Source organism: Tupaia chinensis, unplaced genomic scaffold, assembly GCF_000334495.1.
Source record: "Tupaia chinensis unplaced genomic scaffold, TupChi_1.0 Scaffold000047_1, whole genome shotgun sequence".
NCBI lineage: Eukaryota > Metazoa > Chordata > Mammalia > Scandentia > Tupaiidae > Tupaia > Tupaia belangeri.
In genome coordinates, this window is record NW_006159505.1 from 3,291,143 (window position 1) to 3,318,111 (window position 26,969).

At 41.3% G+C, this 26,969-nt stretch overlaps 1 protein-coding gene across 3 annotated transcripts in view; it reads right to left on the bottom strand.

Moving 5' to 3' along the window:
- C2CD3 (C2 domain containing 3 centriole elongation regulator) overlaps positions 1-26,969 on the bottom strand; it is a 132,156-nt gene that overhangs the window by 38,252 nt on the left and 66,935 nt on the right. For all 3 annotated transcript variants that reach the window (XM_027774143.1, XM_027774145.1, XM_006140981.3), the window contains 10 exons: positions 26,321-26,444; positions 21,628-21,896; positions 21,072-21,161; positions 17,628-18,230; positions 16,808-17,146; positions 12,607-12,745; positions 9,725-9,789; positions 6,532-6,737; positions 5,449-5,579; positions 1,864-2,025 (listed from right to left, as the gene is read on the bottom strand). In XM_027774143.1, the coding sequence (XP_027629944.1) occupies positions 1,864-2,025; positions 5,449-5,579; positions 6,532-6,737; positions 9,725-9,789; positions 12,607-12,745; positions 16,808-17,146; positions 17,628-18,230; positions 21,072-21,161; positions 21,628-21,896; positions 26,321-26,444 (2,128 nt within the window). The remainder of the gene's footprint in view (positions 1-1,863; positions 2,026-5,448; positions 5,580-6,531; positions 6,738-9,724; positions 9,790-12,606; positions 12,746-16,807; positions 17,147-17,627; positions 18,231-21,071; positions 21,162-21,627; positions 21,897-26,320; positions 26,445-26,969) is intronic.

Genomic DNA, 26,969 nt, shown 5'->3' on the forward strand with positions numbered 1-26,969 from the left:
TATATATATATATATATATGTATAAATCAGGCACAGTAAAAGATTAATACAACTAATACTGGAATAACCGCAAGAATGTAAGTTTTATAAATGTGGTTTCTCCCTCTTTCTCAAAATATCTTACTGTACAGTTCTGTATACCGTGGGTACCTGAAACCTCAGAAAGCAAAACCATGGGTAAGAGAAAACTAATGTACTTGCCCTGCAGGTCTCGTAGGACTGCTGTGATGCAAATGAAGCAATGTTTTAGGGTTCTCTGAACCCCAATAAGTGATGCAAGTTGCTATTATCATGTTTCATCTCTACTTCAGAGTAAATTCCTCTAGGGCAGTGAGTCCTTAAAGCCTAGTTCTGGGATGGACAGCACCACTTGAGAATGCATCAGAAATGCAAATCTCAGGTCCCATCCCAGACCTACTGAATCAGGAACTATGGGTGGATCCCAGAAATTAGTATCTTAAATGAGCTTTTCATGTGATTTCGATACCCACTGAAAACCACTAGGGCCTAGGGATTTTGCCCCCCGAGGGGCATTCTGGAGACATGTTTGGCTGTTGCACTAAGGGAGGGGTGCTACTGGTATTAGTGGATAGAAACCAGGATTCTGATACACAGGACTGCATCACAGCATTATCCTGGAATGCACAGGACTGCCCCCACCAGTAAGTATCTGGTCCTAATTTCAATAGGGCCAAGGATGAGAGAAACTTCTCTATGGTGAAGGAGAGTTTGTTTTTCTTTTTTTCCCCACAGGATTCCAAATAGGTCATCTGAATGCCCTAATAAAATGCAGACAAATTGCCAATGGTTCTACTTAATGAGCCTTGCCTCCAGCATTTTATTAATCTGAGGATGAGACTCTAAACACATTACTTCCTTGTGATGTAAGTTTGGGCAATTTCCCAGTCTAGAGCACTGAAGCTCAATCCTTTTAAACATGCCTAACCAAAAATATTTTGTTAATGTTTCTTTTCTGAGCTTGCCACAGAACAAGTTAGTTTTTCCCAAATAAATAATCTTTGAAATGTCTTTTCATTAAGCTTCACACACTCTTCTCCTTTCCCCATCACTTTCCACTTGGGAATAACTAAAAAGTCAGACTCAGACCTGACGCAGAAGGCCCTTCACAAGACCTGACTCCTATAGAACTCGCCCTGCTCCTTGCTGTGATGCTCAGCTTTTCCTAACTGTACTGCTGTTTTCCCCCAACTCGGCCCACTGTTTCATGCCTCTGGGCTTTGGTGTATGCTCTTTCTCACAGAATGTCTTTCATGCTTGTTGACCTGTCCCTTCAAAGACCAGCTCAAATGTGACTTCTTTCAATCTTTCCATGACCACTGCAGAATGTCACTTATGCCTCTGCCTATCTGTGGCCAGGAAACTTGTAGATCTTACCATCTTGAATTATAATTATCTGGGAACACTACTATTTCCTCCACTGCGCATGGCAGAGCCCAGATTGGAGGTCAAGTCTAGAGGACTCTGAAGCCAAGTCCTTTCCACTGTACCATATTCTCGTTAGATAACCTAGAGGCTGATCTGTTATGGCCCTTTTGATTCTCCCAGTGATTCTCTGGCTCAGATGCTCACTAAACTAAGAAGGGACAGGGGAGTCCCTGTCCTTAACAGGACAGATCCTGATATGGAACAAGTCAGTGGCTATGAGAATAAAGACAGGGGGCAGGATGAGACTCAGCTGAGACACATTCAGCGGTGAGGAATCTAATGAGGGTCCAACCCGACACAAGCAAGATCGAGAGCCCTCTCTCAAATCCCCGAGCGGTGGCAGCTGATGGAATGCAGTACTGGACATCACAACTGCCATTTACTGTGTGCTCACAATGGGGCCCCGAGTCTTTTCACCTGAGGCAGGTCAGAATGGAGGTGCGGGAGGACAAGGGCAATGTGGTCAGTTTGTCATCACTTGGTGAGACAGCCTCTCCCTGCTGTAGGGATTCATGAAATCGGCGGATGTTCTGCACGTGCTCCTCGTGGCGTGATACCTGGTTTCTTGTGACACCAATTCTGCCAAGAAAAAACAGGAGCAAAATAATATCCCAATCAGTAAGAAAACTCTTAGTGTGACAGTGAACAAACCACTCTTGTGAAATGGTACTGCAAATCTGTTGCTTCAGCCAGTCCTGGCTCCTTCAATTCTTGCTTGTGTTAGAAATGTCCCCCAGATAATCTCGCCTTTAGTCTCATTCCCTGCTCTTTAATCCATCCTTCATTTTATAGCCTAAATGATTTTTCTAAAACATAGATCTGAAATAACAGTTATAAGGACAATAATATATTTGGAGTTCTTATTATATGCTAAGTCCTGCTGCAAACATTTCATGTGTATTGAATCTATTTAATCACCATCATCTCTCCTAGCTTTGGCTTTTCCTTCTTATCCACAGAACAAAACTCAAATTCTTGAATTCAAGAATGTGATTTTTAGACCAACCATGGGGTGGTGTGTGCTGGCAAGACCCTGTTGTTTGGACCGGCATACGGCATGGTGGTTAAGGTACTGGACTCGCACATGGCCGACAAGACTTGGACCTGGCAGCTTGCTCTCTCACTTTCTCTTTCTCCTTCTTTTATTAAGTTAAGTAATAATAATAATAATAATAATAATAATAATAATAATAAGACGCTGTTGCTCAGCAGGCTGAAACTATCTGGGAAGCTTGGGTTTGATTCCCAGCCCACCCTAAGAAGCCAGATATGGAGGTGTATGTGTCTAATTCCAGTTATCTGGGAGGCCGAGCAAGGAGGATCATAGCTAAGAGACTTTGTCTCAAAAAAAAACCCAAAAAACAAAAAACAAAAAAAACAAAGAAAAACACTGAACACATGTGCATATGTACGCACCTATGCACCTCTCCCCAAAAAAGTGTTCAGTTCACTGGTTTTCAGTACAGTCACAGAGTTGTGCAACTACCACCACAATTAATTTTAAAACCTTTTTATTTTTAATTGCCAGAGGACACATGCACTTGCCAGAGAGAGTGAGAAAGCATCCTGTCCCTGCCATGGGGTATAGTCATGCCACAATCTCTTCCCTCGTTATTTACACTGCCTTGTCCCTGGGCAACCATTAATTGGCTTTCTGTCACAGATTAGTATGCGTTTTCTAGAATTTCAGATAAATGGAATTATATATGATATACTTTTGTCTAGTTTCTCTTCCTCAGCACAACTGTAGTGCATTTTGTTGTGTATTAATAATGTACTACGGGACCAGCAGTTGGCATAATGGCTATGTTGCTGGACTCCCATGTAGTCGACCACAGTTTGAGTCCCAGATCCAATGGCTTAAACTCACGCCGGGTGCATGTGCGTGTGTGCCCAAGATCCTGAGAGGAGAATGGAGGAGAAGGGATTGTAGTGTGGCCATCACCCCTGGGGGGGGGGTGATTTCTTACTTTCTATCTCTCTGTTTTTCTGGTGAGTGCATGTGCCCTATAACAAACTCCCCCCCTCAAAAGAAATGCATTTCTTGGGACTAGCAGGTGGCGGGGTGGTTAGGATGCTGGACTCCCACATGCCCAACTGTGGTTCAGGTCCTGGACCTGGTGGCTTGCTTTCTCACTCTCCCTCTCTCTCTCTGTGTGCCCCTCTTGTCAAACTGAATAATAGTAATAATAACAATAAAAAAATTCTTAAAAAAAAAAAGCACTTCTTTTGGGAATAGCAGATGTCATAATGGTTATGTAGCTGGATTCCCACGTAGTCGACTGTGGTTCGAGTCTTAGATCCAGAGGCTTAAAACTCAACATTGGATGTGTGTGTGTGTTCATGCCCAAAATCCCAAGAGAGAATAGAGGAGAAGGGATTATGGCATGGCCCCTAGGAGGATGATTTCTTGCTTTTTGTCTCTCTGACGAGTGCGTGCGCCCTATAGCAATCACTCTCTCTAAAAAAAAATATGTATTTATTTTTATTTTTAAGTATTCTATTACATGGTTACAAAACACTTTGGTTACTAAATCACCTATTTGTTGATGGATATCTGCGTACTTTACGGTTTTTGTTATTACAAATAAAGCACAAAGACCAGGAAGTTTGGAAATGGTCCAGGGATTTCACATATATTATTAGTAATAAAACCTTTGCTGTGAAATGCAATTAGCTAATGTCTGTAAAATGCTTATAAATATGAATTATTTCTATTCTCATTTACTCTTCACAACAATTCTTGAGGTAATGAAGAATTACTTCTTCAACAAAGAAGAAAGCCAAGGCTTAGAGAATTGGGGTAATTAGTCTAAGGTCATAAGTAGTTAAGTAAAGAAACCAGGATAGGCCTCCAAATATGTCTGACCTAGAGCCTATTTCACCAGCCTAGGCCTGAAGAAGAATGAGATCTCTGTTTGGTGAGGTAGTTAGATGGGGAACTGTAGCGTAGCCTTGGATAGATGGCTGGATTAGAATATAATATGATATTCTGATGTGGCCCTTCTCACGTGGTAACAGGAACATTTTTTTATGTGGACAAAAACAAACAAAAAACCAAAAACTTCCAAACCTTTAGCCTTTAAGATTACTAAATAGTGGGCACCAGAGACACCCTTATCTTACCTGGATGTCATTGCTGACTATGGTCAAAGTAACACAAAGATAACGACGGAATCACCTAAAACTGGGGTTAGGAATTGACAGACACATAGCTCCAGTGTACAGAGGGAGAGGATCTCTTCATGTGGTGAGCAATGAGAAAACTACACAGCATGGAAATGGGCCTTGCAGTGGTCAAGCAGTACTAGAGTATCTTTCTTGAAATAAAGGGTCTATTCAGTAAGTGCTGTTAGGGGTGGCAGCCGATCCTGAGAGGATCTCTGGGATGAAGACGACGACACGGGAAAGACTGGTGGGAGCAGAGGGATGGTAAATGGCAGTCAGGCCTGGAAGAGAGCGAGGTGGAAAGCAGCAGTCTCACTCTTAGACTGTCTCTGGACAGGGTAGAACGTACTCTGATATCTACACGCACATCCAAGGTTGGCTTTTACTTTTTGCAAAATAACTTGTACATAGTTTTGAGAGGGAAAAGATAATATATTTCTCACACAGCTGTGACTGAGTTTAGGGTTAAAGGTTAAAAGCCTCTGAGGAGAAGAGAAAGTTGTCTGTTGCACTGAGATGATAGTACTGATGGTTGCACAACTCTGAATATACTGAAAACCAGAGAACTGAGCACTTAAAGCCGGTCTGCATTATAATACCTGAGTTATATCTCAATTTCTTAATAAAACAAGGTTAGCAGTAAAAATTTGAGTTCCTATCTTATAAAAACTTTGTTCTTATAGGATCTTGGGGCTCCCAGGGTTATGCCAGAAGATCAATTAAGCCCTCTGCCTGTGTCCACTTTCTTCCTCTAATAAAGAAAAGAATGATAAGCCAATCCATACACTTCCATTATTTAACCCCGTTTCTTCCCATCATTAAAAAATAACTCACCTCCCAGGAGAGGAGACATAGAGTTCCTTTGAAGTGTAAGCAAGCTGGTCTGGGGTCTGCTCTGCCATGTGGCTAGGGAACGCAGCATACACATCGGAGGCAGGGAAGGGAAAGGGACCATACCTCAGAGTCTGTAAAAGCAGTGAGCAAACGTACACTTGTTACCACAAATCTTTTTAAACAAAGCAGTGTAGAAATAAACCTGTAAAATCCATTGTGCATGTATGAATATAATTCACTGAGCATTTTCTGTGTGTAGGGCACTGTGCTAAGCATACATTTTCTCATCTAAACTTTATAATAACCCTATGAGACAGGTATTACATCCCTATTTTATAGACTATGCTGTTAGATTGCTTTTTAGTTGCTTTCTCTATATTTGGGTTTCTATTCCTTCAGCTAGTCTGTAAATCCCTGGCTGGACATCATTTTACATTTACTTTACACATGAGTATAATCTGGCTGTGATATTCCTTGTCTCCTATCAGGGTTGATTCGAAGAGAAGACATTCCTACAAAGGGACTGATGAACTCTTGGCCATTTTCTTGTGCATGTGTTCATTCAATGTTTATCAGCGCCCACTCTGCCGAATCTGGGACAGATGTGCGTGCAAGAAATGAATAAAACATAGACTTTGCCTTGATAGAGCTCCTCTCTCTGAGACAAATTTGGAAAACGATTTCTTGTATGTTTGTATGTTCCATTGCCAATTCCCTCCTTATTCTCTTCCTTTTTATTTATTTTTAAATGGAAGATGAATGTTTTTAATGTAAGAGCTAACTGATGTGGTATTTCATACTGCAAGTAACCTTGTTTTATTAAAAAAATTGAGATATAACTCAGGTATTAAAAAGCCGACCCGTTTAAAGTGCTCAGTTCTCTAGTTTTCAGTATATTCAGAGTTGTGCAACCATCAGTACTATCTAATTCCTGCACATTCCCCTCGCCCCACAAAGGTCAGGAGACTATTACAAATATACAATGGGTTCTGTGAGTTGTGTACCAAAGATTCGTAAAGACTCCTCTTACAGTTCCTCCCAGCAGAACCCTTACTGATTAGGGGTGTAAATCGAGATACATACCAGTGATCCAGGGGTCTCTGCCCCACGTCTTGCTTGTTTCTCTTTTTTGAAGTGCATCAAACTCTCCAAAGGGGAGATGGCAACTTTTATCTGACCCTGACATTCGCCACTGAAGTCTGTGATGTTGTACCAGCCACAGACAAACTGGAAGCCAGAGAGAAGAGGGGACAGGTCCACTGAGGCAAAGCCAATCACTCTCTCCTCATCTGTAGGGGAAAGAGAAGAGCTGGGCAGTGAGGCTGACAGTGCCCGGCCATTGAGATCAGAGGCTGCACACAGAGAGGCTGATGCAGTGGAATGGGGAGTTGAGTGATTCCCAAGCTCACACAGCACGAATGATGAGGTTGAGAGAGACTGGTAACTGGAGCCTGCTTTTGCTATTAGGAATGCCCTTTCGGTATGGCAGGGAAAAGATGGCAGAATTGAGCTTTGTCTTCTTCATTCAGACAACCAGAAAATAACACCAAACTTAAGAAGCACTTGTTCTTTTCCCTAGGCTACCGTGTCTCAGTGGTTTTCTTCAGGGCAGTGGGCCTTGAAATTATGGAATGAAGAGGGATTTGTGTTTTCATAGTTATACTTTTCTGTATTTTCCAAATTTTGCAAAGTCATGACATGTTTTACATAGAAAAACAGAAAAGTATATTATGAGTTTCCCAGTGACATAATAAATTTAAGAACAAAGTGACATAAATTATAGAGAAGACCAAATTTTCTACATATAGATATGTATCATTGGATCGTTGCAAAGTCATGACATGTTTTTACATAGAAAAACAGAAAAGTATATTATGAGTTTCCCAGTGACATAATAAATTTAAGAACAAAGTGACATAAATTATAGAGAAGAAAAGTAACCGCCCTGGAGAACACAAGGTAGCACTGGTGCAGCATAAGCCTGGGCTCTGGCTCTTCTCCACATGGTGAGGGAGCTGCCCTTAATGACTGAGAAGATGACCTTTCACTAGACAAGCTGCCATGCAGTGGCCTTCATCCTTGGGCTTTGTGATTCTTATTCTTCATTTTTTTTTTTCATTTTTTATTTCATTTTCTTTTATACATTCAATCACATTACTTAGCTTACAAAATGAATATTTCAACAGCTTATTCTTCATTTCTGCCCTGAAAATTTCTGGCCCTGGTCATTCCACAAGTTCCTATTTTGAACAAGCGTGTCAAAGGCTGAATCTACCAACATTGACACAACTACAGGTTGTCAATTGTAGATGTGTAAATTAAGAAACGCACATTTTCGAGGAACAGTCTATGAGGCTTCCACAGTTCCCTGTGCACACTCCTGGTGACACTAAACACATTGTATGACACTTGTTTAGACAGCTTGCTCTTCTTTAGACTGGGACTACATAAAAGACAAAAGCAGGTCTTGCTCTATGTTCCCTCCACTCTCCATGCCTGGCAGAATACCTTCCCCCCTACACTCTCCATGCCTGGCAGAATACCTTCCCATGTGATGAAAAACCTGATAAACATCCACTGAGAGCATGAGTGAACTGGCCAATGTGGAGTGGGACAAAGAAACAGTATGGCACTACTGCAAACCTGGGCTGACATCCCTCTTAACTCTTTGAGCCCAAGTTACATACATATATATCAAGAGGCACTGCACCAGACTTAAGACCCCCTTCTTTGATTCTACTAAGACCTGAAACTGTATTACCCAGAGTAGAGAGTAAGTAGTTCTTACCCAATGGGGATGAAAACTGATGGCTAGAGTCATTAATTTACATCCTGAAGATTTGTTTCGCTTTGCAAAGAAAACTAATCATGCCTTATTTGGCTATGAGACATGTAATCTGTTCTTCAAAACAATTTTTTAAAAGTTTTATTTATTTTATTCATGAGAGATAGTGCATGGGTGTGCATGTGACAGAGAGTGCACATGTATCAGAGGTTGGGGGAGAGAGAGAAGTATCCTTAACTTGGTCTCATCATGTTGTGACCCCCTTTCTTGAGAAAGTGAGAAATCACTTCCCAGGGGGGATGGTCACACTTCAATCCCTTCTCCCCCATTCTCCTCTCAGAATTTTGGGCACACACACATGTATACCTGGCATGAGTTTTAAGCCGCCGGGTCCAGGACTCAAACTGTGGTCAACTACATGATAGCCTAGTGATGTAACCATTACGTCATCTGCTGGTCCCCCTCATACTCTTTCTTACTCCAGACTTTGGTATTTGTTGTGCCCTCTGACTATAGTATACCTCATCCCTTCGTTTCCCAGCTGAGGAATGCTCTAGGAAGCCTTCTCTGACATCCTAAGTTTGGGTTAGATGTCTCCTAGCAGTGCTTTATCATACTATATTGTAACTGTTTTATCACCCACTTCCTGCCAGCTCTGTGAAGAAAGGTCCCTGTCTGTCTTATTTTACTTTGCTATCCTTTGCACTTAGCATAATACCTGGCACAGAGTAAAGACCTCAACTGTGCTGACCACAGTTCGGTCTGCTTTGAGTACTTTCTGTAACATGTTTGCTGAGTCTGTGTGGAAATGAGGGCATTAAGGGGAGAGAGATATCTACATACACTGAGAGACATACTAGATGAGTTAGGTCAGTTAGACCAGTTAGGTCTATGCATTTCTCCCATGATGGCAGGTGGTGGGAGACACACAAAGTGACAGTGTAGGATTAGCCAAATATAGAATGTTCTGGTAGGAGACATCTAACCCAAACTTAAAATGGCATTCTGGGTATTATGATTCGTGACCAATATAATTGTACAGATTCAAATGTACTTGGATTTCTGCACTAAGCAGTAGTCAAACAAAACCAATATGATTTCTATTTAAATTCCATAGGAGAACAATATGGAATACTATGAGATTACTCTCTACCACATATCTGTGTTCCCAATATCATCAGTACCATGGCCTCACTTGGTTAAAAAAGAAAAGGAGGGGCCAGCAGGTGACGTGGTGGTTAAAGGCGCTGGATTCCCACATGGCTGACAGCGGTTCAAGTCCCAGACCTGGTGGCTGGCTTTCTTGCTTTCCCTTTCTCTCTCTCTGTCTTCCTCTGCTCAAATTAAAAATAATAACAAATGGAATTAAATAAATAAATAAATAAATAATTCTTAAAAAAAAAAGGAAGAAAAAGAAAAGGATTGGCAAATTGCCAACGGTATGTGAGCTTATTTTTACAGTCAGATAGATATTCATGTACAAAATCATACCTCTTTTATGCCAAACTTTGAAGACGAGGGTTTGCTGTGGGTCCAAAAGCAGCTCTTTTGAAAGCCTGTTAAGAAAAACAAGCACCATAAAGAACTTAGTGGAAATTTTCTGTAGTATGAGGCTTAGATTTGAAGAATATCCTACAGTTTTTGCAAAGTGAAAATTTCCCAACACTATTTTACTTCATCTTTGTGGGGATCTTCTAGGACATCTTCACAGCTAAATGAGGGGATACAAGCTCATCAAGGTAAACTAACCTGGCGAGACTTGGAAACAGGTTCCCTGACGCAGTGCTTCCTCCAACTCCCAAGAGTATCTACACATTCGAACTCTGTTGGTCTAAGACAGGGTAGGAAGTCTGGGAAGGGAGCTCCAATAAGCAGTTTTATTGGAATGAGTAAGGATTTTTTTTTTTTTTTTTTAATGCCCTACGGAGATGGAATGGTAGAAAGGAGAAGGAAGGGGAAAAAAAGCATTTCTTGAATATCTACCTTGGGTTGGGCATGGTCCCAAGTGAATCATATCTATTTAATCTGTCCAAAAGCCTATGACATGGACACCATTATCCCTATTTTATGGATGTAAAGCGATTTGCTTAAGGTCACACAAGAATCAGTAGGTGGTAGCGCCAGGACCTGAACCCTGGTTTGCCTGAATCCAATGTTATAGAGTGGACGGTGTGGAAACAAGGCAATGAAATAAAAAAAGTACCTAGCTTTCATACCAGAAAAAGAGGTTGAGGTGGAATTCACTGAGTACTTCTAATAGGTACATTTCATATGAAGTAAGATATAGTTTTAAATTACAAACAAACCTCACTGAACAGTTTGAAACCAGGTGCTATACTATTTTAGGTCAACCAGCTGAAGATCCATGGAAAACCAAGAGACTTAATTTCATCCCCAAAACTGCACTGGGGGAACTGAGGAGAGCCTACTTCATGGCCAGTGAGAGGCACTGTGCTGTGCCAAGGTGACACAAATACCCCTCGCCAGAGATGCTAATTGTAGTGGAAGTCAAAAGACTCATCTTTGAATAATTCCATCCTGAGTCTGGGCATGCACTTAGCCTCTTCAAGATCTAGCTCTCCGACCCTTTACATGAGATAATATTATCTACCTACAAGTTGTTAGGTGATTGAATGAAATAATTCTGTGATAAAAGAACTGTAAATAGCACCATTATTCAACTTTTTTCTAATCCTGCCTCTGTTACCAACTGTGACACCTCTAGGCCACAGTCTCTTCAACTGTAAAGTGAGGGATGAAATCAGCAGATGACTAACGTCCTTTCACCAAGTTAGCAAAGTTTTATAATTATGTGAGATTGCTATGTTTTAAATAAATCAGTTTCACTTAGAAGCTCAAGTCTCTGTTTTCCCGTTTTTAGGGGCCAGTTTGGTATTATAGATAAATGACCCTGGCAACTATGGCCAGAATTTCTATAATTTTCAGCACCTCACCATAGATGGTAATGAGCTTTCTAGCTCCTGACTCAAGCCAGCCTCTCAAATTACAAAATGCTGAACATGTGAGCAATTGCCAAGACTTAAATACAAGAACACTGAGAAACTGCAGATCAGGCACTGAGGGTATGGCTAGTGTTGGGAGACAAGAACTAAACTACTAAAGGCAAGGCAGTATGATGACAATAGCAACAATAACTAATATTACAAATCACCTGTCCCCTTTTTAAAAGTCTGTCAGAGGTTGCAAACGCTCCCTAGAAAGAGAGAATGAAGGAGAGGGGAAAGTGAGGAAGCATCCCTCTACTGGAGAAGGTCATGCTGTAATCCCTTCTCTTCCATCTCTCACTCGTTTCAGGGTTTGGGGCATGCATGCACACGTCTGGCATGATTTTCAAGCTGCCAGGTCCAGGAGAACAGCAGACTCGATTATGTGGGATCCAGTCACCATAACCACCATGCCACTGGCTGGCCCAGAAGCCAACTTTTTAATGATGACTGGTAAAGAAGAAAATGGAGGACACGGCTCAGTAGCAGACCTTTCATGAGGCCGCCTATCTCTGAGTAGCACTGCAACATGACTAATAAGACACTTCCTCCTGTTTTTTGAGCCTTCTAGAGATCTAACATCTGTTGTTGAACACACTTACTATGTACCATGAAGTAATATCCCTAAGTGTCATCTAATTTGGACCTCTGAACCACTCTGTAAAAATTATCTGGACAATATAGGCAAGAAAGGTGAGGCTCAGAGATACCATGCAACTTATTCACACAGCTGGTAAACAGCAGTGATAGGGTTGGAGCCCAAGTCTCTCTGTTCCAAAGTCCAGGTTCTTTGCGCTGCATCAAGTCTTTCCCAAGGACAAATAATCTACAGCCTTTCCCGAGATTAGTTCTCGCTGACTGGAACACCCTTCCCACCCTTCTTCACCTGGAAAACTTGGGTACATTCTTAAGTATTTAGGTGAGGTGTCTTATTTATGAGTCTTCCCTGAACTTCCAGCTTGGCCTCACTAATCTTACTGAGCTCTAACAGTCACCTTTTCACTTTTCTTACTGCACTTGTCACACTTAACTACAATTCTTTATTTGTATTTCTTCCAGGAAGATCATGAACTCAATAGCAGAGTGTCTTAATCATCTTTAATTTCTGGTATCTAGAACAGAGCTGAGTATAGAAAAGGCCCTCTCATTGGATAATTTCTGAGCTACACTGAGCAAGATAAAAACAAGACAAGAAAACCTTCAAGCTACTGCTAGCTATGAATTTACAGGTACTAGGATCAAAAAACGACTTTGATAATAAGAAAGGCATTTTCCAGGGCTGCTCAAATATTCTATTACATTCCTTGCTCTGAGTTTGAACCGAAAGCAGATGCTGGAAGGGCTGACAGAGCATCAGAAAATACAAACCGTGACTGCTGCTGAAAATTCCAGATAGGAGAATCTGTGTTTTCAACCACGTGGGTGTATATAGGAGACGACTCATCGGCCGTTGCAAAGGACACACAACAACTGGGTACAGACACTCTTCGCTCTGTCAAGGGGCTCCCTGAAATAGAGTAGAGTGGAGTGACTACTTTAGGATACCAAAAAGAATGTGCTAGAAGAAGCTTCCCATTATACAAGCAGAACCATTCCTAGTCCTTTTTAACCTTTAGATCTTAGCTTGAGCTATATTCCCTGTCATAGACATGTTACCAGTGACCTTTCTGCGACTGCAACTGTTCTTTAATGGCTCAGTTCATAAATATGCCTCCATGTGAAGTGATTTCCCCATATCTTTGTACCATTAGAAAATATTGGGCCAGTTGGTGATGTGGCGGTTAAGGTGGCAGGATCCCACATAGCTTAGTGCAGTGAGTTCTAGACTCAGTGGCTTGAAAAACACACTGGACACATATTTGTATGTGCCCAAAATTCCAAGAAAAATTAAGAACTGCAATGGGGTTATCTTCCATAGGGGGTGACTTCTCACTTTCCCTCTCTTTCTTTCTATTTCTCTCCAGTGAGCGCACATTCCCATAGCAAATTTAAAAAAAAAGAAAAAAAAAGAATAAAGAAAATCCCATGGGGGATTGAAAGGCAAAAGATGGCATAGAACTGCAGAGTTCTGAACTTAGAGAGTCAGATGATCAATTACCAGCTCTGCCATATCCATATCTGTGTGACTCTGGACAAGGACCACCTAGTCTCTTCAACTGTAAAATTGGCCGTATTCTTTTTTTTCCAAATTTGCCAGAAGGCATGTATGCTCACTCAGGAGACAGAGAGGGAAAGTGAGAAAGCACCCCCCATGGGGGATAGTCACATAGTTCCTTTCTTCTACTTCTTTCAGGATCTTGGTGCTTGCTTGGGAGAGACAGAGAGAAAGCATTCCCTGTAGGGCACAGTCACACTGCAATGTCTTTTCCACTTTGAGCAGGATCTTGAGCACACTCACAAATGCCCAGTGTATTTCTCAAGCCACTGGGCCAGGACTCAAACTGCGCAGTAGACCAAGTGAATAGAGCCATCCTAACCACCACACCACCCGAACAGGCCATATTATGCTTATATCTTCTTTTATGAGATCAGGTTTCCAATGTGGTAGACATTTATTCTGTCTTACAACAACATAAAACAAAGATGGCTGATGAGTAGATAGTGTAACTGAGATGACAATAAGATAACCCACCAGCTCCACGTGGCTATTCAACTTTAAATTAATTAAAACTGAGTAAGATTAAAAATTCAGTCCCACAGGGCTGGCAAGTAGCATGGTGGTTAAGGAGCTGGACTCCCACATGGCCAACTACAGTTCAAATCATGGACCTCGCAGCTTGTTTTCTCACCTTACCTCTCTCTGATCAAATTAAATAATAATAATAATGAATAAATTAAATAATTCTTTTTTTGAGAGAGAGATTTTTGCTATAGGGCACTTGTGCTCGCTAGAGAGATAGAGAAAGAGAGACAGGAAGTGAGAAATCACCCCCTAGGGGGATGGCCACACTGTAATGTAATTCCTTCTCTTTCATTTTCCTCTTGGGATTTTGCACATGTACACACATGTGCCCAAGGGAGTTTTAAGTTGCCAAGTCCAGGACTCGAACTATGGTCAACTACATGGGAGTCCAGTGATGTAACCATTATACCATCTGCTGATCCTGAAATTAAATAATTCTTAAAAAAAAAAAAAAAGAAAATTCAGGGACCAGCAGTTGAGGTGGTGGCTATGTCACTGGACTCCCATGTAGTTGACCACAGTTTGAGTCCTGGACCTGGTGGCTTAAACTCACACTGGGCGTGTGTGTATGTGTGCCCAAGATGCTGAGAGGAGAATGGAGAAGGGATGCAGCATGGCCATCCCCCGCTGGGAGGTGATTTCTTGCTATTTTTTCTTTTAAATTATAAAAAGTATAAAAAAAAAAAAAAAAAATCAGTTCTAGGCCACCCTGTGACATGATGGTTGGGACAGTTAGACCCTACATGTCTAACTGTGTGGTTCAATTCCTGCACCTAGCAGCTTAGAAGACATGCTGGGCACATCTGTGTGCATGCCCAGAATCCTGAGAGAACTGAGGAGAGGGAACTGCAGTGTGGCCATCTCCCTTGGGGGATGACTTTTCACTTTCTCTCTCTGGTGAGTGCACGTGCCCTATAGCAAAAACTGAAAAAGAAGGAAAAAAAAAATCAGTTCCTTTGTGGTACTAGCCTAGCTACATGAGGCTAGTGGCTATCATATTGGACAGGGAAGACAGAATATTTCTGAGCTAGGGCTCAGATATGTCTATTTGTTCATTTAACAAATACTCACTGCTTGTTGTATGTGTGAGATGCAGTTCTAAGTGTTGAGGAGTCAGCAGTAAAGAAAAGAAACAAAATCATCCCTGTCTTAAAGGACTTATATTCTTCTAGGAAAGATGGAACACAAAAACAAAAAAAAACAAAACCACACTGTCAAAAGCTAGAGACAAAAGCAAAGCAGAAACAAGGAATAGAAAATGTTATGGAAGGTGCTGCAATTTTAGATGAAGTGGCCAAGGAAGGTCTCACTGAGACAGAGTGACTTTAGTAAAAATGATCAGAAATGAGGAATATTCCAGGCAGAAGGAATTGAATCCAAAGGCCTCAAGGCAGGAGTACACACACTCATTTAAGAAAAAGCAGAGATCAACCTGGCCGGAACAGAGTGAATGAGGGCATTGGCAGGATGATAAATGGAGTTTTTATGTGGGGAAGGGATAAAGGAATCCAGGCTAAGCAAGGTGCATGAGCACAGGCCAGGCAAATGCCAAGCACTGCTGGAGAAACTGCCATTGTACCGTTCAAGGCTACTCCAAACCTATGTCAATTAGTCTTAGTTAGGCCCTGTTGCTGTTCAACAATTTTCTGACTGTTCTCTTCAGGATTCTCTATGGTTCCCCTGCATCAACCAAGACTTCCAAACAGGATGAATCTCTACCATGACCCTACCGAACAAGCTTGGAACACATACCCTCCCACTGCAATGCTGCTGTTCCAGTTGATCCATCCACCTGAAATTCCACTCTCACCTTCCTAAAATCTTGCTAACTCTTAAAAAGTTCTCCTGATGTCCTAGACTTACAAGGAGGGTCTTCAAAAAGCTGATGAAAAATGTGTATTATGATAAAATTATGCAAGGATTTCATAGTTTTTACACCAAAATAAACTTACACTTTAGTTCCATTTTTTCCATGAACTCTTTGAAGCCCCTTCATACCTGAGATTTTTGTTTCTAAACTCTCTAAACATTATATATTGTATTAATTACTCTTTAGACTCTCAGCACATTCTGCTTTATATATCATTAGCTATGGAGATATTAATCTTCTTATTCCCCTGCATCAACCAAGACTTCCAAACAGGATGAATCTCTACCATGACCCTACCGAACAAGCTTGGAACACATACCCTCCCACTGCAATGCTGCTGTTCCAGTTGATCCATCCACCTGAAATTCCACTCTCACCTTCCTAAAATCTTGCTAACTCTTAAAAAGTTCTCCTGATGTCCTAGACTTACAAGGAGGGTCTTCAAAAAGCTGATGAAAAATGTGTATTATGATAAAATTATGCAAGGATTTCATAGTTTTTACACCAAAATAAACTTACACTTTAGTTCCATTTTTTCCATGAACTCTTTGAAGCCCCTTCATACCTGAGATTTTTGTTTCTAAACTCTCTAAACATTATATATTGTATTAATTACTCTTTAGACTCTCAGCACATTCTGCTTTATATATCATTAGCTATGGAGATATTAATCTTCTTAACTGAGCTATCAGATCTTGGAGGACAAAAGTGATGTGTCATTTACTCTGCACTCTCTGTGCCTGGCACTGGTCCAGCACAGATTACTATTTGCTGAACTGACTACCACTCCCATGATGTCAGGATAGGACTGACCTTGGCAATGCATACCCACTCTGAACTTGACTGGTAAACACAAGGTGTAGCGAGGACTACCGGGCAAACACAACTGTAGCTTGTGTCTGAAAGGCAGGATGCTAGAGAGGATAGATCCTGCCATGGCGTGAAAGATCTGTGCAAAAAAGGTCCATACCCTGAGGAGTCAGGCATAGGCTCCTGGGTAAATGGGCAGAGCATACCTTTCAAGCTCAAGTGCATTGCTCTTTCTACCAGGATACTGACTGCAAAAGTTCCGTCCAACTCAGTAGGGCCCTCCTGAGCCAGGCTGACTTCTGCTGTGGTGCAGTTGCAGGGGACTTGGGTGGAGGCGGGAGGCTTCTGGTGGTCAGATGGTGGAGAAGGCTGGATCTTATCACCTCTACTGGGGAGTTGTTCAGATTCACTGTGGCTACTGCAGTCCAAGGAGTCCAGTTCATGAGTGGGCTCAGTGTGTGGGGAAAGAGAGGACAGAACCACATGAACGCGCAGGGCAGCTCCTGAGAGGTCGGATGCATTCCGTCCAAACAGAGGATACACACCTTTAAAAAAATGGAGGAGTATGAGCCTTGGTAAGCAGAACCAGGAACATTGTGTAACCAGGGAGGAAATACTCTTTCAGGGTACTTGAGGACCTTTCTCCTTTGAAAGGCCTACACATCCCAAGATACTAATTTATAAAAGAAATGGTGAAGCTGGTTTACAATGTAAGAATTTTTATCCTACCATACCATCCTCAGTAAGAGACACTAGTGAGAGCTCTGACTTGAAGCCAAAATCAAATGATTACAAGGCAGAGCTGTTCTGGAAGGGACTCATGTGCTGAGAGGCCATGAGGTTTATCTAAGTCCAGTATCTGATGAAATCAGGTGTGTGGTGTGTTTTTCTCTTCAGCATACCCACAGGCTCCTGTTTCTAGACCTTCTGCCCATTAGGAAGTTGTCTTGGTGTTCAGTTTAGCCTTGCTTTCAGTAACCCTGAAGATCCTTGGAAATGATAGCAAGACACGGGCTCTTCACTTACCACTGACAGTTAGTGTCCTTGTCGACCTCTCCCCGAGTCTGGCCAGGTCCACGTAGGCCGAGCCAATCCAGCTGTCCGTGTGGTGGGGCCTCTCCACACTATCATTGCCATAAGCTCGCCACACTTGGATCTCTAGCTTCTCCTCCCTGAAGTACCAAAGCAATGATGGACCCCTGGTGACTTCTGCCCTTTTGGATGTCTTGAAAGTAACCATAACCTGGTTTTTGTTCGAAGACTCCTTAGGTTTCTTGAGAGGGGTCCAAAAGGCTTCATGATCATATAGCTTGTAGCGAAGGTAGCAGTATGTATTCTTATGAATATTCATGTGGCCAGCAAGCAACACACAGTGGATGGGCAGCCACAGCCTTGGGGTGGAGATGGTGACAGTGGCCGGTTCCTCTTCATTCCCCTTCACAAGATCCTTCAAACTATTCTCAAAGCTCCAGCCCAGTAGTTCAGCAGCTTCCAACACTCGTTCTCTATCTCCAGGATGGGTGAAAGAAACTGAAAGTTCCAGACCACCTACAATTTTCTGCATGAGCTCCAAGCCATGAGGCAGGTCACCATCTTCTGGTAAAATGATAGGATACCATCCTGTAATCCCTTATGGGAGAAAAGAAAGACTTTTAATCATTGTTTTAAAAGTGAAAAAAGAACTTACTGACTCTCCACTTCCTAAGTCTCCATCACCCTGACCCAAGACAGAGCAGAAAACATATACTCACAGTGAGTGAGTCTGCGTTCATCTTCCCATCTAGCACTGAAGGCAATGCAGTCAGATGGGAAGAACAAAGGCTAGGTACTGAAAGATGTGAGTTCTCTCCATGGCTCAGCCTATTAATCTCTATCAGTTTGGGTTTCTTTACCTCACAAATGAGAAAATTAATGCTGATTTTGCCTACCAGGCAAAGTTATGACAATCAAATGAGATAGTGGTCTAGAAGAGCTTTGAATGAAAGGTGCTATAAAAGATGTGAAATGTTGTTATGGTACTACGCATACAGTGGAAAAGGCATGGGACAAAAAGTCAAGATATCTGGGGTTTAGTCCTAGGTTTTTACCAAGGGAACTGTCACTGAGTAAATTACATACCACAGACCAGGCACTAGATTTCAAAATAATAACAGCTACCCTTTACTGAGCATCTACTACGACATGTCAGGAATTCTGCTTCTGTTCAATACGTCTTTCATTTAATTCCTCTGAGAGCACTGTGAAGTTCTGACGATTAGGGCATAAACATCCCTATTTTATAGATGAAAACATGGAAGCCCAGAGATCTGCCCATTATTATAGTTACCAAGTGGTACAGTAAGAATTTAAGTCTTTTTTTTTGAGAGGTTTTTGCTATAGGGCGTGTGCGCTCGCCAGACAGAGAGAGACATAGAGACAGAAAGCGAGAAATCACCCCCCAGGGGATATGGTCACGCCGCAATCCCTTCTCCTCCATTCTCCTCTCGGGATCTTGGGCATGCACGCACATGCGCCCGGCGTGAGTTTTAAGCCACCGGGTCCGGGACGCAAACCATGGTCGACTACGTGGGAGTCCAGCGACATAGCCATTACGCTTCTTCCTAGCTTAGGTTAACACTATCTTATTCGAAACCCTAAGGCCAGATCTGTTACTGAATAGAATTTTTCAGATTTAGAAAAGTAACATAGTACATAAACAGAATATTATTTAATAGTCAGGGAGCATATAAGTTTGCAAACTTATTCTGGAAAGGGCCAAACAGTAAATATCTTAGGCTTTATATAAGAGATATATAGTTAACTACTGAACGGTGCTGCTATAGTGACAGAGTGGCCATAGACAATATCTAAATAAATGGGAATGGAGTGTTGCAGTAAAACTTTACATGAACATGAAGTTCCCTAAGACTCTTTATAGCTGTCAGATTTGTCTGACAGCTATATTATATTAATTTATATCTTGGGATTAATGAGACTAATTTGCCAATGGTTACTTAGCGTTTTATGATTTTAGAAAAGGCATTTAATTTTTCTGGACCTCCCTAATTTTTGTCTGTAAAATGAGGAGGCAGAAAAGGTCGATTTTTTCTTCTTTTTATTAAAGAATTATTTTACTGGGACCAGCAGATAGTATAATGATTGTGTTGCTGGACTCCCAAACAGTTGACTGCTGTTCAAGATCTGGACCAGGTGGCTTAAGCTCACGTCGGGCCTGTGTGCACGCGTGCCCAAGATCCCAAGAGGAGAATGGAGGAGAAAGGATTGCAGAGTGGCCATCTACCCTGGGGGGGGGGGTGATTTCTTATCTTCTGTCTCTCTGTCTCTGTCTTTCCAGTGAGTGCATATGCCATATAGCAAAAACCTCTCTCTCAAAAAAATATAATTTTTATTTAACTATATTTATTTATTTTTTTAATTTTGACCAGAGAGCGACAGAGTAAAAGAGAGAGAGAGAGAGCAAGCAAGCCTGGGACTTGAATTGTGGTTGGCCATGTGGGAGTCCAGCGCCCTTAACCACTATGCCACCTGCTGGCCCAAAAAAGGCTGATTTCGGGACCAGCAGTTTGCTTAATGGCTATGTCACTGGACTCCCATGCAGTCGACTGCGGTTTGTGTCCTGGACCTGGTGGCTTGAAACTCACGTCCAGCATGTGTGCATGTGTGCCCAAGATCCTGAGAGAAGAATGGAGGCGAAAGGATTGCGGCATGGCCAGGCCATCCCCCCGGGGGGTGATTTCTCACTTTCTGTCTCGCTTTGTCTGTCTGGCGAGTGCACATACCCTATAGCAAAAACCTCTCCAAAAAAAAAAAAAAAAAAGAAAATCCATATTGTACTCCACAAAGACGTACAATAATTAGAAGTAAAGAATTATAAAAATTAAAAAAAAAAGAAAACCTAAGATCTTGTATCCTTGCTAGGAAGGATTATCATGAGGCTCAAAGGAAATCTGAGAAAATATTTCACAAAGCACTATATAATAGGTGTTGCCATATTCCTTATCATCATCATCAGAGAATAGAATGACATTGCTATGTTTTGAGTGCCTTTGTTTCACTAATTTGGAATGAGTAGATGAGGACTTCAAACGCTTTTGAAAAAGAACTTCTGGGGTACCTAGAAGAGTTCAGAAGCATGTATTGAAGGGTTGAGTTTTCTTTTGCCTATCTTGTAAGACAAGATGACTTCTTACAAGGAAATGAGTGGGAAAGGGTAGGATCAGAAAGTGATGGTGACCAGGTGGTGATTCTATGGTAAAGAAGCTGAACTCACGTGGAAAAGGTCCTGGATTCAGATCCCAGGATGTCCCTGAGCACACCAGGCATACACATGCCCATGATCTGGGCCAGCTGAGGAGGGCTGGATTGTGGTATGAAGAATCTATGGGGGTTATCTGTCTTTCTGTCTCTCTCTTGCTCATAGAAGAAATAAATAAATACATTTTGAAAAAAGTGATAATCCAGGATTCTTACCACATCTCTTGATCAGCAGCTCTTTTGTTGGAACCTTTACAACTCCAAGCAGATATTCTTTACATGACTGGATACCGGCTAGATCGCTGACTGTTGAATCAAGTGAAAAAGAATATTTGGAAATCTACCAACCAAGGGCTTCCGTTTACGCTATACCCACATAACCCTTCACTTACACTAACTAAATCTCAGTGTTGAAAGATGCATTTGAGATTGTCTTGTTCATATCCCAATCAAAGACTGAATGTCTGCAAAATCATTTTTTAATTAAACATTTTTTGAGAAACTTTTAGGATACAGAAGAGGTCCAAGAATACAAACTCATACATTCTTCACCTAGATTCACTCATTAACATTTAGCACATTTGCTTTATCTCCCTATATCATTTCTATACTCTCTCAAACACGTTTAATACATTTTTTTTTGGTATACCCTTCAGAAATAAGTTGCAGAGTTCATGACCACCCACCTCTAAACATTTCAGCATGTGTCTCCTAGGAAGGGTTACAAAGAGCCTCCTATAATTCTGATTGTGATTAGTCACTTGGTGCTCACCTGACTTGGTATTTTCATGATAGATAGCAAAAGTAACTTCTGCAAATTCCAACAACTCTGCCAGGAAACAGGCCTCTCCACTGCAGTGCCGAGTTACCAAATTACATGAGAACTCAATGTGATGGGAGAATTCAGGACAAAAGGAACAGGCCACAGGGCGGGTTCGCCGCTGTTCTCCCTTGGGCAGGAAGGAGAGGTGAGCAGTTACAGAGGCGTTGACTCCAACTGTGGCACTAAACTGCAGAGCGGGTTCTTGCTCAGCCAAAGCCCTGTAGGGGAGAGAGAAAGAGATGGAAAGAGATGCCATGGTCATATCAGAAAGCAGCTTGATTTCCTAGAAAATATCTCTACTACTTCCATGAAACCACTAAGAATACTAACAGATATGTTTTCTATCTAGGCCTTGACCAAGTGTGCTCTCAGTAATTTAGATATCATACTGTATATGCATGGGGTACAGGGAGAACATTCATCTGCCTGTCAGTGATACTCTGAGGACAATCCACCATACTGTCAATACCCTTTAGCCAAAGACCACAGGAACTAAATGTAGTTGAATAAATTGGCTTCGCAGCTCATTGCATGGAAAGAGAATATATACCATGGGAAACCACAAAGCACTTTATTTAGAAGACATTAGAAAGGACTTTAGGCATTGAGCTCATGTTAGCTATTTGGAGAAGGGCTCAAAGGAGCAGGGCTTTGTTGTGGATTAGCTTTCTTTTTCCAGGTTTTTGCCATAGGACACGTGTGCTGTCCAGAGAGATGAGAGACAGAGAAACAGTGAGAGGGAAAGTGAGAAATCACCCACCAGGGCGATGGCCATGTCACAATCCCTTCTTTATTCTCCTCTTGGGATTTTGGGCACATGTGCACACACATCTGGTATGAGTTTCAAGCCACCGGGTATGTGACTTGAACTGCGGTTGGCCATGTTGTAAACCAGTATGCCACCTGCTAGTGTCTGGATTGGTTTTATTAATGAATCTTACCCAGAGGGAGGGAAGAATAGAGTAAGGCTAAGGTTATAGTTGGTAAAACAGCAACAGTCACTCATTTTAGCCAGCTCAGGGGGATGCTGGGTGTTTTTGTGGTTTGCACAGTGATCTCGCTTTGGTCTGTGCTTAGACCACAGTATGAAGCAGTTTTGTTTTTATCTCACTTTGTCATGGTCACAGCATGGCCTTGCATGAAGCTGGTGTTTTGTGAAACTGTTTATGCTCAACAGGAAAACATCAAAGCCTAGCTATGAATGTCAGACTCCCAGATATCAGGTGTTTTCTCTTTCTTGGTACACATGTTCCATGATGTACAGACAGAATCTGCTCACCTTTAACTGACACTCACAAAGACTGTGTGCCACCACAGCAGGGCCTGAATTTGTTAATTTTCACATTGATCCTTAAAAAAATCAGGGCAAATATTTAAAACTTCCACTTTTCAGATGAAAGAAACAGGCTCACAGAGGCAATGAAACCTACCCAAGACCACCACAGCTGGTAAGACATGGGAGTGAAACTAGAAGCCACAACGTCTGATTTCTAGAACATTGCTATTTCCATTATATCATGCTTTGTCTCACATTCTGAGGGATTCCCCTAGCCTCCTAGAAGAGAACAGTGTCAGAGCTGGCCGGGCTTCTGGCTCGCTCTTCTTAAAGTTGCGACAGACTAAATGAGGTATTTAAACAAACTGGTTGCCACCAAACTTGACTTTCTCCATTTGTGCTCCGAGAGAGAAACTTCAGGTTGAGTAAGCCTTACCCGAAATGCTTGGGATTAGAAGTATTTAGAATTTAGGATTTTCTGGATTTTGGAATATTTGCAATATACATAATGAAGTATCTTGGAGATGGGAGTCAAGTCTAAACACAGAATTCATTCATGTATTTTTCATATATACCTTATATGCCTAGCCTGAAGTATTTTATACAATATTTTTCTATTACAGTGTTTAACAGTTTTGAAAAATAGTGATTTCTGGTTTACATGTAATTTTTGTACATCTTTGTGAGATATATTATGGTTTTTCAAAGCATGTATTGTGGTGTTTAGATTGTGACCTTCCACATCAGGTCAAATGTGAAAATTTCCTTCCTTTTTTTTAAAGAGAGATTTTTGCAAAGACAACAGACAGGATGTTCCACAGCTCATCTCCCAACGACAACAACAAAAAAACAAAACAACAAAAACAAAAACAGAGAGAGAGAGAGAGAGAGAGATTTTTGCTATAGAGCATGTGTGCTCTCCAGAGAAACAGAGACAGAGAGATAGAAAGTGAGAAATCACCCACCAAGGGGGATGGCCATGCTGCAATCCCTTCTCCATTCTCCTCTCGGAATTTTGGACACACATGCTGGGTCCGGGACTTGGACTGCAGTCACCTACCCAGTGATGTAACCATTATGCCATCTGCTGGTCCCCAGGTGTGGAATTTTCTATTTGTGACATCATGCTAGTGTTCAAAACTTTTGGATTTTGGAGCATTTGAGATTTCATATTTTAGGATTAGGGATGCTCAATCTGTACTGTGTCAGTTATCTATTATTCATTCTTTGATGATCTAAAATCGGAGTTTCTCTTTGCTAATTAAGACCTAGTTAATTTAATGCCATATGAAATAATTTTGATGCAGTTCTGACATAGGACATGTATTTCATATGCAGGAGTTCTACTTGATACCTTTGCACATGTTCTTCTCTTTGACCACAATGCTTTCACTCCTCTTGGGCATCTTGACAACTACTATTCCTCTTTCAAGATTCAGGTTAAGGTATTTTGAAGGACTTGAAAGGCACACTAAGGAAATTGGACTTTACCCTATGGACCAGTGTTATCTATTGAAGAATGTACAATTTAGGAGGTTCATAAGGTAAACCATTGGAGCATAGGATAAAAAAATTAAAATTTCTTTATTTGTTATCAGATATGTTAAAATTTTTCTCTGTGGTGTATTTTATAATGTATTAGTAGTACATGAAGATGGTTTATGAGTAAGTATATCATATACATATTTGGAGGGTATGCTAAATGTTTTCATTAATAAGAATATAAAATTAAAATGAAGATACCAGTGCCATTGATAATGGTAAATCATAAAAAGTTGTTTTGAAGAATTTTTAATTTAATTTAATTTATTATTATCTTTTAAATTTGCTATAAGACAAGTGCACTCACCAGAGAGAAACAGAGAGAGAGAGAGGGAAGTGAGAAAGCAAGCTGCCGGGTTCAAGACTTGAACCATAGCCAGCCATGTGGGAGTCCAACTCTCCAACCACCATGCCACCTGCTGGCCACACCATAAGAAGTTTTAATAAAAGGGAGCCATATGATTAAAAAATCCTGGATATCACTTTCACTAATACTAAGATGTTCTTGGGAAGTTATTGAAAAGTCTAATCTTGGAAAACTTAGTAAGTAACAAAACTAACTAGACAACATTTTATTAGCTACTTCAGCATCATATCTAACATAGGGAGTATCAATGATTTATGTAGAGACCATAAAGTCAAAGGCAAACAATCTGACTCTCGGTTACAGGGAAAAAGTTAGGGAAGTTCTGCCTGTTTCTTTACTGACCTCATGTCCACGTGAGCCTGCCGGAAGCAGGGGCCTGACAGCATTCTCTTTTTTCCTGGAAGCTTGTTATGTGCTAGAATTATGCTGTGGGGTGGGATGTCATGTGTATATGTACAGAGAGGAGTTCAGGCATACTCTCTGAGTAGGGGATCTCACAGCCTAGTGGGGGAAACACATATATGCCATATATGCCAATAAATTGAAACAGACTGATACACACTACAATCAAGCTGTGGACAAAGGAAAAAGCACTGATTCTATCTACGCGTAGGAAGAGATAAAGAAAGGTTGCAAAGATACTGCAAAGCCTTGAAGGACAATAGGAGCTTCTCAAACAGATGAAAGGAGAAAGAACATTCATGGCAGACAGAAGTATGAGCAAAAGCCTGAAGGAGCTACAGAAGAGGGCCATGCTGTTTTTCCACAAACAGTGTTCTGCCAGAGAAGACAGCAAGACAAAGTCTGAGAGGGAAGCATGCTCACTATGCACAGAACTAACTGGAATGCCAGTGGCTGGAATGAAGTAAGCAGAGGAAGACCAGCAGGAAAGAGATGAGGTCACAGAATTAACAGATTAGATCATGTGGGCTCTTCTAGCATTTAAGGACTCTGACTTTTACTTGGAATGAGATGGAAAGTCACTGGTAGGTTCTGAGCAGACACCTGTCAAGATTTGACTTAAGTTTTCTTGGAATCATTGGCTACTATATTGTGAACCAACTGAGGGGAACAAGGTAAGAAATTAGGAGGTGGCACTCAAAGACAGAAATGCATGAACATGAGATTGTACAGGAGAGTTTCAGTAACTGGCCATGGCATGATCTGAGGGTCTGACCATGAGAGTAATTGGTTTAGAAAGGTAGATGACAAAATTGTTGGACAGGGTCGAGGAACTAAGTTGCTAATAACAGTTAAAATAGCAAAGTTTGTAGAGAATTTACTCACTTATATTCTGAATGGTTTCTTAACAGAAAAAGAAAAAGAACTGTGGTCAGTGAACTAAAAACTGTACACAGGAAAGGCTTGTCTACCCAAGCATCATACTGTGTGAGCTGCACTGAGAAAGGTTTGAGCATTGCTTCTCTAAGGGAAATTGTGAGTACTGCTTTTCTTACTTGGCTGCTGCTTGCAGACCACAGGCTCTGATAATCTGGACTGAGATGGTGACAACACGGGCAGCAAGAACTCCTTCTGCTGTTCTTGGACTACGCCTGTACTTCAGGCCCACATCCAGGAAACCTGAAAAAGGAGGACAGATGATAAAAAGGTTGGTTACAAGAATCTCTGTTCTTCCCAACCAAAAGTCCTGATTAAGAAGGAAAGAAGTGTTTAGATAAATACGACAATCTTGATGAACAACATGACTCTGAGATAATCTATGGTCAGAATCACACTAATTACTGTACTTCAGGGTTAACAAAGATATAACAAGTTACTATTTCACTTTACATCCAAAAAACTAGGCTCAAAAATCTAACTGCTCAAGATCATACAGCTCTCAGAGGTAGAACTTAATTTACGAATTTTTAGAACTTCCAATTACATTTATACAATTGAGATGGACACTAGCCTTCTTTCTTTTTTCTAATGAGAGAGAGTGTGAGTGAGCACACACTTGCAATAGGCTTATTATGATTATCATTATGTTGGACAGGGTCTCACCATTGTGATTCTCTGTGAGACCCCAGCATCCCGGTTAGCTCGGATTACAGGTAAATGATACTATGCCTGGACTGTTTGGGCAGGTCTGGGATCCTAACCCAG